This window comes from Diadema antillarum, unplaced genomic scaffold (assembly GCF_040938485.1).
Source record: "Diadema antillarum isolate AM-2024a unplaced genomic scaffold, OU_Dant_1.0 seq00000912_RagTag, whole genome shotgun sequence".
Classification (NCBI taxonomy): domain Eukaryota; kingdom Metazoa; phylum Echinodermata; class Echinoidea; order Diadematoida; family Diadematidae; genus Diadema; species Diadema antillarum.
In genome coordinates this window covers 314287-330366 of record NW_027271768.1, presented here as the reverse complement: position 1 = coordinate 330366, position 16080 = coordinate 314287, and the positions used below count along the sequence as shown (strand labels likewise).

The following is a 16080-nucleotide window of genomic DNA, read 5'->3' as shown; positions in this document are numbered from 1 at the left end:
CGAATTCATTCATTCATTCATTCATTCATTCATTCATTCATTCATTCGTTCGTTCATTCATTCATTCATTCATTCTGTGTGTTTCCAACAGAAACATGTAAACATATATATGACAGAAATTGAATAGGCCTATATAAATTACATAAATTGCCACAAGACGATGTAAACTAACAACAGGAAAGAATTATATCATTATTGTGTTGTGTGATAAACACGCACCATATATGACAGTTCGCAAGAAGCTTAACGGATCACCCTGGATTCATTTTATATTGCTGTCTTGCGTATTTTCTGAGGGTCCCATATCGTACAAGCTTTGCTTCTTAGTGGGACCCTGCATTTCCATCCCCATCCTAAGTTAACTTGTATTATACGCTTTATGTATATATCAACAAAGATATGATTGTCGGTGTGTTTTTTTTCATCTGCTACTCATTTACATATGTACTTTCTTGAATCACATTCTGCAATTATTACAAATATCCTGTGCATATATTTTGTTTATATGATGGAAGTGAAAAATGAATTTGATTCTTGAATCTTGGATAAATAGCCAGTACCTGGAAATCGCCAGAAAAAGATATTTTCATAAACAGAAATTTAACAGAAGAAAGGATCCGAAATACTCTAATCGATACAAGTATTTAAGAAATAAAGTTCAAAATATGAATAAGATGACAAAGCAATCATACTATCGCGATCAATTATACATTATGTCAGCAATAACCGGAAAAGGGGTGGATTTTTTTTTAATGAATTACTACTTGACGATAGGAAATCGCCGAGTACTGTGTTGAACATTATGGTAGAAGGTAAATTGGTGACGGCTCCCCACAAAATACAACCGAGTTTAATATAATGTTTTATAATGTAGGAAAATGTGCTTTTGAAAGTAATTTTGATTAGACACAGAGCAACTATTCTAGGTTCCACGGTTTAGAGCAGATACAATCTCAATTTATTTTTGAGGATATTTCTGTCGAATTTCCTTTAAAGGAACTAAGCAACCTAACTATTCGTACTTGATGATCTGCATCTCAGATTATCAAAAATCAGAGTTCCTTTGATAGCCACTCCCTTAACTCACATCTTCAACCTCTCAATACATTCTGGTTATTTTCCATCCGACTTAAAACTTGCTAATATTGTACCTATTCCCAAAAAGTAAATCCCCCAACGACGTGAACAATTTCCGTCTAATATCTCTTTTATCTGTGGTTTTATCGAAAGCATGTGAAAAGGCGATTCCTACAGTTACGTATCTACTTGTATACATGTATCAATTTTGTGTGATCATGTCACATCCTCGTCAGCAGGACGGCGTGGAGAATTCTTTGATTTGCTCAATAAACGATCGCCTGTACCCGCCTGTATGCGTGCCCTAATTCAATGCAAAGATTTCTGTCACTGTTCTTGCGGTGATTTGGGGGCAGTAATAGATGTGAATGTTAATCTATGTTGGCTATGTTGGGATAAATATGTAAAGTCGATACATTTGAGTTTGTGTAGGAATTTTGTCTGAGTTTGACATCCCCCTCTCCGCGTAATTATTAGCCTTTAAAAAAACACACACACACACGCCGAGATCGCATCCCGATCAGAGAGAATATCCGGACAAAAGGAGGCCGTTCGAGTTGGACTGTTTGGAACAAAATCATTACGGAGTATCAGTTTTTCAGTGTGGGAAACAAAGGCTAAATATAAACATGAAAGCCTGTTGAAGAAAGGTAAATAACAAAAAAAAAAAAAACACTCAGTTCAGGGCAAACCAACTTTTTCATTTTATTAGATCACTACAACGGCATAGTTCATACATAAATGTCTTGAACATGCAGCTTGACACCTATCTACTTGTCAGTCAACCACACGAGGTTTTCATCTCCCTGTAATCGGTAATAACGCTGGAATAAGACTAACCAATTTCCATAGTGAGCAAAGTTAACAGCAACAAACACTCAACATAAGTCATGTTCAAAGAAGAAAAAAACATGGCTATGATCGACTCTTTTGAAGAGACATCGTTATATATATATATATATATAATATATGAGAGAGGGAGAAGGAGAGATAAATTTTCACACGCTATTGATTTGTTTTATTCTTTAAGATCAATATGCCAGCAGTTATTCATTTTTCTGAATAATACGGTATAAAAATTGCCGATACTCTTTTTTCCCTTGTTATAAGCGTACTACACATAACCCATTTTTACCCTGCTCATCATGTTTGATTTTGTAAAACATTTCAATATTGAATTTTCAAATCTGAAACCATTGATCAGCTTTTGTTCGAAAAAAAAAATAAAACATAGTTATAGCATTTCATATCATGGCGAAAAAAAAAAGTCGTTATCTAATGCTGAGATTACACTCAATCTACTATGTTTATTACTTCATTTTGTGGTTTGTTATGCTCAAAATTTCTATTTCATGTTTGTGTAAACAGACAATTAAAAAAAAAAAAGCTAACGAAGTCCTAGGGTCGAAAGCTTCTACCACCGGCCGACATTGCTGTCTTCATTTTCTCAATACATTACCGTATGTAGATATATATTGAAAATTACCTTTGCTTGATAAGACTTTCGCCTGGTGGATCTGCAGGCTTCTTCAGGTCGAGCGCTGTGGGGAAAGACTTCCCACTAGCCGACGTAGCTGTCGCACGCCGATCTGAGAGAATTGGATCGTATAGGGCTCAAACCTGTAAATAAAATGGAATGTCCCAGTCCCCTTCACAAATTCATACCAAAGATACCAAAATAAATGAATAAAAATAATTGAATATCATTAATGCATTTTGGCATAAATTGAATAGCTGCAGATATTGAGTATGAATTCCTCTCCAAACTCCATTTTGGTTTGAAGATGAAAGCTTTTCTCATGGAATTTAAAGAGACTATTATTTCATTGGGTGCATGTACGGAAAATAGGTTATTTTCTTTTTTGAGTGAAAAGAACTCGTAGTCTGGCTTTGCGGACCCTTGGACAGAGTTTGAGCGGAAGAACCTGCCTTGGAAATTTGATGGATGTCAGGGTGTAGCTCACTTATCCAGGTTGATGAAGATGAAACACATCATTTCTCTTTTTTTTTCATTTTCATTTCATTTTTTTATTGTGAATTTTAACACACGTCTCTATGGAGAATTATTTACCCGTGTGAGCCCTATATTGACGAAAGTGAGTATTGTCCCAAGTCTCGGTTGAAGGTTTTTGCATGTGAATGGCTTCCCTCATCCAGCGTGAGGTTTTCCCAGAGTGTCTGGCTAGGATGGAACACTTCTTCCAGTACTGTAGTGATTTTCATTGGCCACATGGTCGCTGATTTCCGACTTAAGAATGTGGGAGGCATGGGGATTCTCTCAGAACGGCGTGCGCCAGTTACGTCGGCTAGTGGGAAGTCTTTCTCACAGCGCTCGATCTGAAGAAGCCTGCAGATTCAGCAGGCAATAGTCTTATCAAGCAAAGGTAATTTCCACTGATTGTGATAAAACGAACGTTCAACCAGTTGATTTTACAATCAGATGAATCTTTTCAGCGTGTACATTATATCATATTATATTATTATATACATATAATTGTATATTTATATTATATATATATATATATGTATATAATTGTATATGTATATTATATATATGTATGTAATTGTATATGTATATTATATAAATGTATATAATTGTATATGTATATTATATATATGTATATATTATATATTTCACTGTCCTTATAAATGTACTGTATATAGAATCTTCTTTTCTTTTTTTGGATAGGGTACATGCAGGTAATATGAGACTATTAAGCTCATTTGCATAAATGGCATGAAGATGCATACAGAGAAACCCATCAAACTTTGTTTTTGGGAATTAGCAACTATTCATCCTTCCTTTTATATAGCATTTGCACCAATCAAATATTTTTGTTGACAGTTAATATGCAAATTATGACATCATCGCAGAAGTCTCATATTACCTGCATGTGCAGGTAATATGAGACTGTGCATGGTAGACATTGTGTCAATGTTAAAACGACAATCGTATGTCTTAAATTCATGACTTTTTTCTATTGGTGTTGTTTGACTATTTAATTTTAATAGATATCATATGAATATTATCTAAAACTGAAACAAATAACACAATTTTAAGCCAAAAATTGATTTTCAGCATGAAACGCCATTTTCCGTGTGTTTGTACACAAATCTCAGAAATTCTAAAATTTGACGCCGACATGAGATTTCATTACCGACATGAGATTATTACGTAAAGGTCTTTTACTTTTATTTTTACAAAATAGGTATCAAATGTTGCACAAAAGTTCAAAGAAAAAAAGATAATCCTGATGGGCATTTTATTATATCTTATTATTCTTTCTTTTTTTTTGCAACTGAGCTAGGCCTGGCCTACCTCAGTTGCAAAAAGAAAATTGAATAAAAAAATAATAAAAACCGCGGAAATATCACACAAAACGTTGAGACCCCAGTCTTTTATGGTTAAAACTATGAAAATTGTGAATTCAAATGTTTGAAGTAATCGTGTACAGTATCTAACACATATAAAATAACACTTAAAATAAAGATTATAGCACACCAAATTAATTGTGGCATTAATTTGGAAGCACCCTATCTAAAGTACACAAATATTAATTTACATACATGTTCATATAGCTGTGTGTTGTACTTTGTGATACATTTTTTATATACTTTGAATATAAAAAACTGTCAGAGAAGAAAATGAGGTATTTTGATGTTGGCTTCTATCTAATTAGGCAAGTCAGTTGAAATCAGAGATGTCAATAAAACCTGTCCGCCATATTGACGTCTCATATTACCTGCAGCTTGTTGGGTCTTGTTGGTCCCCTTTGAAGCCATATAACACATATTTAGTACAGTACATAGACCAAAACACACTTTCTTTGGTTAAACCAATCAATGAGCTTACGTAAAATGCAAAGAATTGATTTCACACACAATAACTTTACTTACACTAGTGTAATTGGTGAAATGTCAAATCTTATATCAAGGCTAAAAAATACTGTAATTTTTACATATCTTTTCAGTATTTGGTGATATTCTCACCAAACTTTCAGTCAGCGAGCAGGAAAATCATCAAGAACTAAGCACAGTGATGATATAAAACTATAGATGGCGCTATATGCATTTTGGAAGTGGTTCAGGTGGAGTAATAAGGGTTTTTAAGTCACGCGTGCCATATTACCTGCAGTCTCATATTACCTGCATGTACCCTATACGAAGGTTAGAACATTAATTTCAACATCCCTTACAAACATACGCACATGTGCGACAGGCTATTTCACGAAAGAGCTTTAGACAAATTCTTCAAATCTTTTTGCAAGCTTAGTAATGCAGAGGAAACTGCAAAAAAACACTTGGGACCAAGAATTATACATGGATGATTGAGCGCAACACGCTCATTAAAATAAAAACGCTGGGTTGCCCATGTGAATAAGCTATCTACATTGCTCCAATCAACTTCCGCAGGGCGGCGATTGAATTTTCCCCCGTCAGGTCGGCAACGGCTTCTCCATGCTTTTCCTTGGTCTCGGGTTGAACGACAAGGTGTCTGAAAACCGGGTCGTCAACCTCAACGCATTTCGTCATCAAGACATCAACTACCTCGTCCACTGAAAGGCCAGGGAATTCAGACTCTCGGTCGTAAAGGCATCTTAGCTGACGTCTATCGATGTCGTGCACGGTATCATCATTCATCTGGGCGTCAATTTGAGACAACATCGATGTCTTCATTCCTGTGTCCACCTTAGAAGGTTCGATCAGGCACACCCTAAAGTAAGATCAACAATACATAATGTTCAATCCTAAACTGAATATACTGTCACAATACCTTAGTACAACAAACGCAGACATGCTCATAAGTCACACAAGATCGAACATGGATCTAACAATGTTCGCTACAAGGAGGCCACGCCAGGAGAGATTCGTCGTCAAAAAGGCATCTTTCACTAGCCCTGACCTTGTAACCTTTGTTTTAAAGTTATTTTTCACCCATACACCTCTTCTGAAAATCGCCCTTATTTCGAAATAAGAAAGAATCCTTTCTGCTGCGTCTTAAAGTCTACCTCATAAGCAGCTAGCACGTTGTATGCTGCGTCTCGTTTGTTGACCGTATTTGCCAATGATAGATATCCTTATTCAAGAATAGAAATAAAGGTATCCCAGATCCAGAAGGTTTCCGGCTCACTACAAAAATTTAATAATCTGTTCCTTGTGACATTATCAACGTTTCCTGTCAGTTTCATCAAAATCTGTGTACAATTTTCTGAGCTATTTTGGAAACAGACAAACAGACATTCAAACAAACAAACAAAACAAAACAAACCAACGACGGCAAAATCATAGCCTCTTTGTCGGAGGTAATTATGGATCCAGAGGTAAATTTTGATACAAACACCTCAAGTTCGCAAATGCCAAGTCTGGAGTCAAGTTGTCAAGAACTTACAGATAATTTTTTTTTTAAACAAAATGTGAATCATCACTTATGGTAACTCATCGGTTTGCTCAGATATTTCAGATCCGATTTTTGTCAAGAACATTTGTGACCCTGCACCTCAAAACAAACAAAAAGTCGCCAGACATGAATTTTTAGTTAAGACCATATTATGAAAGAGCAGACTTTAAGCTTTAAAATGATGTATAACTCAAATCAATTGGATTCTCCTAACCTATCTAAATATTGGAAAGAAAGCACAAACTCAGGAAAAGTGTGAACTGAGAAAAGAGGCTCTGAAGTACAGTGTCTATTCAAGCGCTTAATCTTTTACCAAACCGTGCTGGCTGTGCGATGAATGGGACAAAAAACAGGAAGTAAACCACCAGAGTAACAACAATGAAGGAATTATCAGATTAAACTGAAATTAAGCATGCCTCATTAACACATTCTGTCCATAATTAATGCCAACTTTCAAAGCAGTAGCACTATCCTTTCAAAAGTTATTAGAGTTGAAAGTGAAGAGTGTACAAGGTTTTTCAGAAATGAAAAAGGCATTCTAAAGACACAACTAATCACACTATTCTACCAAAAATGTTCAAGATAAACTGCTAAAAAAACACACTTTCCTGCCCATTTTATGATACCAAATTTTAGCATTATGTAAAAGAAGACCCGCTCTTTCAGAAAATATGAAAAAGTCAAGTTCGGCTAGGTTGACCCATTTCACTTATTTTCAGTCCTCACGCAAAATCAGTGTGTGCGACTTTATGTTCGTTTTGAGGTGCACGGTCACATTTTATTTACCACAGAAATCAAGCGTTACTTGTCTTGGTGTCTCAGTATCTGAAAATCAATTTCAGCAAGTAATGGCCGCTTTCAAGTAAATTTGAAAGGGGAATTTATCTTAAAAACTAGTACGCCTGCAGATGTGGTGAATGCACGTATAGACCAGTAGTACGCATCAGTGATGTTTGAAGTATTAAAGTCAGACTAGCCTTTCAGGAGTTATAAACTTATAAAGTTGATGACACGTATAATTTCATTTTTCAACATAGTGAAAGAGAACTTTAACTACCTCTTGTAAAAGTCAGTGTAAATAACTTTACCTTTTACATTTTATTTCAGTAATAAGTCAAAGGAATGATCACTATTTCTTTAAAAGGTATGTTGATTTTTCTCTACAGTTTCTTCATATTACTGCAGAAGTCTTTTCCAGGGATCGTGCATTTAACCTTTGTTTTAAGAATAATCATAATTCTAACCAATTGTCCAATTTTCGTTAAACTTCACTCAGTATGACATATACGCTGATATGTCCGTGTGCAATGATTTCATTGAAATAAAATATTTTTTGTGGGGGGAGGGGGAAAGGATGTAGATTTCCTGTGATAGTATGAAACGATGTTAATTGCAGAGAAGAATCATATCTTGTACCTGATGTTGAATGACTTGACAGTAGATAGTAGTGATTCAAAGAAACCTTCCAAGGCAAACTTGGAGGCACTGTAGAAGTCGGCGTAAGGTAAACCTGGAATTCAATGAGGCAGTACGATGTAATATCATTGAATGAAAATAGTTTGTGTAAACATGTGTGTTACATATATATATATATATATATATATATATATATATATATATAGCAATAATGTCACAATAGAGGAATGCATTGAATGCCAATTGCCTTGATTTTATTGAAAATTCATTCGCACTGTCATCCCTGACGAAGGGGGAGGCCCCCGAAAATTCGGATTTTTAATAAAATCAAGGCAATTGGCATTCAATGCATTCCTCTATTGTGACATTATTATTGCTATTTCTAGTACTGCCAATACGTGGAGCAACTACAATATATACGAATATATATACAGTGTATATATAGGTGATTCAGGTTGACGGTCGTCATTTTCATAGGCTCAAAAAGTATGTTAAAAAACATTGTATACAATCCGATTTTTTGGTGAATGTACATTAAGTACATATTTTACAATACAAAGAATGCAATTAAAGAAAAAATGAGCGGTTTTTTGAAAAGAGATTCACTTCCATGCTAGTCCTATTGACAAAAATACCGTAAATGTGGATTTTTTTTTTTTTGGTAGACATTTGAGCGCATTACTCCTTTTACTGACCTAGCGTAATGAAAAACAATCCGTTACTCTTGGAAGTATATTGTCTGCAGAGAAGTACTGTAATAATGGAACCTATATATACATGTGTCCATGTTTATATTTATATATTCACTTATTCTTTTTGTTCAACAAATTGGTATGGTAAAGATGGATATGATACTTAACAAATACAGTAAGAGCGAATTTTGTCATGAGACGCATGCTCGAATGAAGAACTTCGGCAACAATATTTATTAATGCATGAAGCGATATTCCCGTACCTTGCTTTCCCCTCCGACTCGAGGCAATGATGATTTTTCCCGCCTTTTTCTGCTTCATGTGAGGGAGTACCGCCTGAGTGAGTCGAATTGTTCCGATAGTGTTCACATTAAAGATGCTCTCCATCCTGGCACGTGACACGCGTTCTGGGACCTCTATGATAATAATTCCCGCTAAGCTGACTAAGAAATGAGGAAATCAAGAAGTGTGCATGACCAAATCATAACGGAAAAAAAAAACTTTTCAATCTCCACTTTACATAATTGTATCATGCAATTGGTTAATGTATTGCGGATGCACTTCACACGTCCATCATGCCTTTAGACGTATAAAGCATGTGGATTTCACTGCGTCATCGCTTGCTTTAAGCCCGCCGCACACTATACAACTCACTACTATAGACTGACAGACATCGGACATTGGATCTGAAATCTTAAGCAAGCGTGTTTATTTAAATTTGAAGCTAATTGTGATTTATTTCGGATCCAAAGTCTGTCAGTAGTAAAGTCGTGAGTCGTATAGTGAGCGCCGCTTTAGATTCACCAAAAACAAATGACGTCACCTTTTGCTATAAGCAATGCATTCATTGATCAACAGCTTTTGGATTTAATGATGGACAAGAATATTATTGTTAAAAACAGACTCTTTAATGGACGGGACTCGGATGGAAAAAAACTTAAAAAAAAGGGAAACACTAAAAACACATTTACTGGCCATTCAGAAAAGAGGACAGATTCGGCAACAAATGAACAGAGGTTCCTGTGCACTCATTAATAATATCCCATGCAGATAACTCTATGCATTTTTCTATCTTTATCATCTGTTTATGGACTTTCAGAAGGACGTAAACCTAGGAAAGAGACTTCGTAACAAAACAGAAGGCTGATGGCTGGTGTCGCTCTAAGAACTCTGTTGAGCAAATTTTGCTATACACAAGAATCGCAGCTATGCCGAAATACGTAGGTAAAGTCATAGCAGGGTGAAAAAGTAATGGAACCGTGCAATACACCTTTGATACTAGAGCCGATACAAGGGTGTCCTTTGAGGTTCTCACTTGAAACAGTAGTTAAGGTTATTGTTATAGTAAAAACATGTAAATCTTTAAGATATTATTGTCATTTTTTAGATCCGATGTTGATGAAGATTTAACCATTATTCTGGCCCCATTTATCCAATTAAAGATAAACAACTAGTAAAGTTAAATTGATGGAGCCAACGTGGATATGGTTTGTATTGGTAGTGCCTCTCGAAACTGCAAATTAGAAGCACAACAATGCCATATATACGCAGGAAGTCTCATACAACAGATTATACACGGTGGAAGAGAAACCGGATTCATGTAAAACATCTTCAGCAATAGAACTGAAACAGACCTTAGTATACAGGAGTGCACTGTCATGTGCTCTTTTCGAGATGTCGTGACGGTATTATTGTTGTGAAATCATGAAAATCTTTACGATTCTTTAGCCCTTTTATTTTTAATCAATGTTGAGATTCTTATCATTATTTTTTGATATCACGTAATGAATTTGCTAATATTTATGAAGATTGTTTGAAATTGACAAGAGAACAACCATTTCGGGGTTTTGGGCGTAAACAAAAAGGCTGCAGAAAATGGAAGGAAAGAGATTATCATTTTTGCTGGCAGCTGATCGTTTGCCGACCTGTCATGGTAAGCATGGTAAGTCAAAACGACTAAAACAAAACTGAGAAAGATCGAAGTCGGCAACATGACGCTTATGAAGCATGCAGTCCGACAAGCGAAATTCTCATTAGGATCATGGGCAATAATCAATTTAAGGTGCAATCTTAACCAACCAAGATCTCCGGAAATTTGCTACAGATATCATCACTGTTTTCATCATTAAATTGGCATGCTTTACTCTCATTGCAAAATTTAGTTTTCTAGAACAAGTGATATGTAATGGGTTTAATTCTGCTCGAAGTAGGAAAGAAATCTCCACTAATTTGCTGACATGAGAGGACATGATTCCATGATCTCTAATCTTGTAAAGATTGTGCTGCACATACCACGTGAGAATCAGTTAAGAAATACAGCAAATGAACCATTTGAAATATTGATAGAGCCATTTAAACATAAGGGAGCAGTAATCTTTGAGACCAGAAAATACTCACTGAGAATATCGATGCGTCCGTGTGTTTTCATGACGTCATCAACTACTCGTGTGATGTCTTCATCCTTGGTGATGTCCATCTCCTTGATGAAGATTGTCTTATCAATAGTGTCCCCAACGGCGGCAACTAACTCGGTCTTTTCTGCCATGGCAATGACGGTAGCGATGACAAGGTAGCGTTGATCGGGGTCTTGTGCGAGACGTCGAGCCGTAGAGAGCCCGATACCGGACGAACATCCAGTCATGAGTACTACTTGAGGAGCCATACTAACCAAATGAAGTTTTTTTGATAAAGAGAATATACATGGGGGTGAGAAGCTCAATCTGTTATAATCGGGGAGTCTTTAAGGTAAAGGTGAGATGTCGATCTCAAATGTCATTTATCTTTTTCATTTTCAATAATTTACAGTTCAAATGAATATGCAAATAAGAGGGCTGATAATGTCATCAACTCACAATTTTCCATTGATCGTACACACAAAAGAAAGAAATGATGAAATTCCAATGTTTCGCTTCTTAGGGTGTAACATATGATGTAATTCTTGACTGAATAACCTCAGACTAATGATCAATCAGATCCAGGATTTGGACATTGGCGCATATTCTTTTTACAGTGAAAACTGGAAATGTCAAAATCATACATATAGACATTATGACAAGTTATGAGGGAATTGGGACGTCATCATTTAACTATTTGAGTATTTATATTGACTCTAAAAGAGCGGTATCCACCCCCCCTCCCCCAAAAAAATAAATTCAGAATTTCTTAACTGTCTTATTTTCGTCCCAGTTTGATCAAATTTTTATCGGTGTTCTAACATAGTCTCATTCCTTCTTATCAGACAAACTCAAATCTGCAATACATATTCACCAAATTCATATTTTAAATTTCTTGGTATTTTTGTAGATAATAAACTTTCTTGGAAAATACATATAGATCATATCTGCAAAATTATTTCTCGCAATATAGGTGTTATGAATAGACTGAAATTTTATATTCCTGAAAAGACCCTACTAGTTTATACTCCTCTTTGATACTCCCTTACCTTAATTATGGAATTTTAGCTTGGGGCAATACTCATCAGACACTGCTGAATAGAGTGTTATTATTGCAAAAGAAAGCCCTCCGTATCATTTCTAATTCTCCTACGCGTTCACATACAAATGCATTGTTTGACTGTTATAAGCTATTGAAAATCAACGAATTATTCTTATTTAACTTAGGTCAATTTATGTATATGTATGATAACAGTTTACTCCCACCTATCATTGATTTTATGTTTCAAAAAAAATCAATCCTTCCATAATTACCACACCCGACATTCTAACGAGTTTCATTTACCACTTCTTCGAACGATTTTAGCAAAGAATACACTTATTTACACTGGAACAAATTATTGGAATTCCCTGAATCATGATTTAAAATCTGCTCCATCTATATACTCATTTAAAAGGAGATTAAAGTCTTTTCTTTTACAATCTTATAATGACGACTCGCAGAATCAGATTAGTTTATAGGCTTACTTTGTTACTCATCCGCAATATCGGCATTGCCGTTCTCTGTATTATTGTAACTATTGCTCAAGCCTTGATTATAAGATTTTCTTTAATCTATACTTCGCAGTTGCAGGGGTTGTTCTATATTCTTTTTTCTTCTTCTCTTTCATCCCCAAACCTCCGAGGATCGTCATCTATGTTGCATATTCCTGTCTATTTTGTCACCTCTTTATCACGCTATAGTCTTGTTTCCTCTTGTGTCGTCAAGTCAGTTTTTTTTTCTTGTTTTTCCTCCTACAAGTAGTCTTGTTGTGTCCCAGTCCTGTTACATGTTCATTACTCTGTTTGTTGTTGTTTTATGTATAACTGTTTGTTCGTCTGTCTCTTAGTGGGCTGCCAAACTTTTTTGTGACGAACTTTTTGTGCGGATTTTTTGCTGTTTTCAATTCAATTTTTACATCGGACTTCTAATAAAAGAGGGGCCCACACTCTACAAGCTCTGTCTTTTTAGTGGGTCCCTCCGTTTTTTTTTTTCACACAGTGCATATATTGAAAACTATTTCACTTTCGTTGTCTTAGCAACTATTGCAATGTATCGATACTGTTGGTGTTTGGTTTTTTTTGCTATTATTGTTGTTTTCTCTGTACAATTGTATGCATTGATTTTGTCACTTAAGAAAGTGAGATTTATGTTTGTGTTATATATTGTGGAAAAAACGAATAAATATGAACTTGAACTTGAACTTGAACTTGAACAAATGCCGGCAAGTAAATCGCGAGCCATTTTATAGTCCTTGACTTCATGATGACCACTGTTGTATCTCCCGTGTTGGACATTCATACGTAATCTGGCTTATACTATTGGAACTTCTGTAAACAATGGGTAGGCCTATACACACAACGAACATAAACTACAGCAGGGGGATAAATAGAACAAGGAGAGTACTTTCACAGGATGTCGATTGTGGTATATCCGACTGCAGGAATCTGGTGACCGAGAACATATCCGTTCTCCGTATAATTCCACGCCTATGAATTCGGGAACCTAAAGTTTTACAAGCGCCATTGCTTTTATGTAGGCCCCACCATATTTCTAACATTTACTTGTGACATCCTCAGATGATGATGACCATGTACATTTGTGCTAATATGTTTGTTTTCTTTCTTCTCCAATCAAAAGATATGGTTGTATATGTTTTTTTACTCTTGTTTTACTGTCAACCATTTTGTAATCCCATCACTGAGAAAGTGGAAATATAAAAAATAAACTTGAAACTTGAGTATTGGCCTTTACACTATGCTCTCCGCTATCTGTTCCTGTAGTCCTCGCCTGCGGAGACGCGCAGAATGTTTTCTGCAAAATGAGTTTTGATTTCAGCCGATTCCATTAAATATTTTGTCAACAGAATCTTACACTTGTCAGATAACTAAAGGTTGAAGGTTCTACGTATACTTGAAGACACATAACGTATTTCAATTTCAATTTGATTTCATATTTCTCGATGAAAGAAAAATACATCAAATATAACAAAATTAAATGAAATACAGCTGTACATGGTATCCAGCTGGAGACCTACATAGCATATTGCAAATATATAAAACATAATAGTGGTCGATCTATGGAGTTTGGGATCTTTGAATGAATGCTAAAGAAATATGAAGGAATCTACTTAAAAGCGAGCTTGTTGAGCGTAGGTCCCAGTTAAAATCGAGTTAAAGATTAAGATGGAGAGCACGGGTACAACAATGACCGACACATAGAGAAAAACAAAATTAAAAAGTACAATTATACAGTAATGTAGCAAATTCTTCTCTAATGCAGGTTTGGGGTCGGATAAGCCACATGCTGTAGGCGGAGGAACCATTGTTGTTCTGGCAATAATAACAGTATGAACCAATATATAATAACAATGATACGGTTTAGACAATATTAGAAATTTATGCATTGCGTGTATTAAAAAGGGAACACATGCACCTGCAAACCCAGAAAAAAGGCATTTAACAACCAGTTACAGTGCAGTGAGAATTAAGATACCAGCTGTTACCTCGCCCCAACTGTCTTTAAAGAAGGAAGAATATACCTGAACACAGTGACAGAATTTGAGGGCGCAAACAGCTGGGCTCTTGAAGTCTGGAGTACAGTACGGGCGGACGTCCACTTGGGCGCGGACAAGCTCCGGAAGGGTTGCGGAAGCAAATTTTGTTATTTCGGCATCCTGTCCGCGACACACGCAGAATAACTTTGTGAATCGGCTTGTCCTGGGACATTCCTAGGACTGTCCGCGGACTGTCCGCGGACTGTCCGCGGACTGACTGCGGACATTCCTAGGAATCACTCCGGAAGAGCGCGAAATACCTCGGAATATGCTAATCGTAGCCGGGCAGCGCGGAAACATCTAGGATCACACCAGGAATGAACGCGGACAATCAGGATGCCTTCCGGACAACACAAGTTAGGCATGCGGACAAACTGCGGACAATACCAGGAAAATGGAAAGGTATAAATTTGGCGCTGACTTTGACTTTTCCTCATTTGACTGCTAGCCGTCATTGATGCTCCTTGTTGTGCTTCCGCAGTAGCGGCTGATATTATATTGATATGATTTGTCAATATTATATGATAAATGTGACCACCAAAAGTCGAAGAATAGGATTGTCTGCATGTTGGCTGACGACTCATTTTTTTTTTTGTCTCATCTGGGAGAACAATTTTTTTCTCTGCCTACAGTCACATGCATGATATTCGCAAACTTTTTGAACCATATATATATATATATATATATATATATATATATATATATATATAATATACATAAAAATGTAAATGTATATACATATATATATATATATTATATAATCATGTTGATAAGGTAGTCCACGTGTGGGCAAGATAAAAAGATAAGTAACAAAACTGCAACAAAGTTCATGCTGTATTCACCAACGATTTATTTCTTCACAAGATATAAACCGTTGGTGAATACAGCATGAACTTTGTTGCAGTTTATTACTTATATATATATATATATATATTATTCATTCCCTTTTTTTAGACCTGTGCTTTATCCATCGCGAAGTATATACATGTTTTGTCTGATACTTCTGTAGAGCATGCTAAAATGATCCTAATCATTAAATTTGTTTTTCTTTCTCTCATTTTTACCCTTGTCCATCTCTAACCCTCTCTTATTTTGATCACTTTTGAACATTTTCAAGTCTGAGAATTTTTTTTTTCATGCTTAGAGCTTACTAGCCTATTGTCAATGAAGTGTAAACATGGGGAAATATTTCTAACCTACTTTAATTTACTTTTGGGGGGGGGGGTTCAGCTGGGCTGTCAAATTGGACAATCGAGTTTATTTGCAACTAAAACAAAAAGACAAGAAAAAATTATTAGGTAATAACAACTACGAAAATCATTCAGGTAAAGAATATTTCTGAAATGATTTGTGATGCTTAGTGTGTACTTAAATATATGCACTCAGCAAAAAACAAAACAAAAGAAAGACAGAAATTTAACACTTTTTCGAGTTCATGATTTATTGCTTTTCTCTCATTTCACTTGAATTTTGAAGTGACAGAAAATTCTTCATTTTCCTCCATCATC

The 16080-nt window shown here is 35.7% G+C and overlaps 1 protein-coding gene and 1 pseudogene across 1 annotated transcript; one reads left to right on the top strand and one right to left on the bottom strand.

Annotated features, from left to right (window-relative positions):
* The window catches only part of LOC139741253 (retinol dehydrogenase 8-like), a 97339-nt pseudogene that overhangs the window by 56232 nt on the left and 25027 nt on the right, over positions 1 to 16080 (top strand).
* LOC139741242 (retinol dehydrogenase 8-like) lies at positions 5464 to 11245 on the bottom strand. Its single transcript, XM_071651839.1, has 4 exons — positions 10981 to 11245; positions 8847 to 9026; positions 7892 to 7985; positions 5464 to 5791 (listed from the first exon to the last, which is right to left on the bottom strand). The coding sequence occupies exons 1-4, from the start codon at positions 11243 to 11245 to the stop codon at positions 5464 to 5466; spliced, it is 867 nt and encodes a 288-aa protein (XP_071507940.1).

What these genes read in the sequence shown, in the direction of transcription:
- LOC139741242 (XM_071651839.1), bottom strand. Translation starts at nt 11,245, where the DNA reads ATGGCTCCTCAAGTAGTACTCATGACTGGATGTTCGTCCGGTATCGGG. An exon ending in CGGACGCATCGATATTCTCA is followed by an intron (nt 9,027 to 10,980) that starts GTGAGTATTTTC and finishes CTCATTTCTTAG; the next exon opens with TCAGCTTAGCGGGAATTATT. An exon ending in GTCAAGTCATTCAACATCAG is followed by an intron (nt 5,792 to 7,891) that starts GTACAAGATATG and finishes ATCTTACTTTAG; the next exon opens with GGTGTGCCTGATCGAACCTT.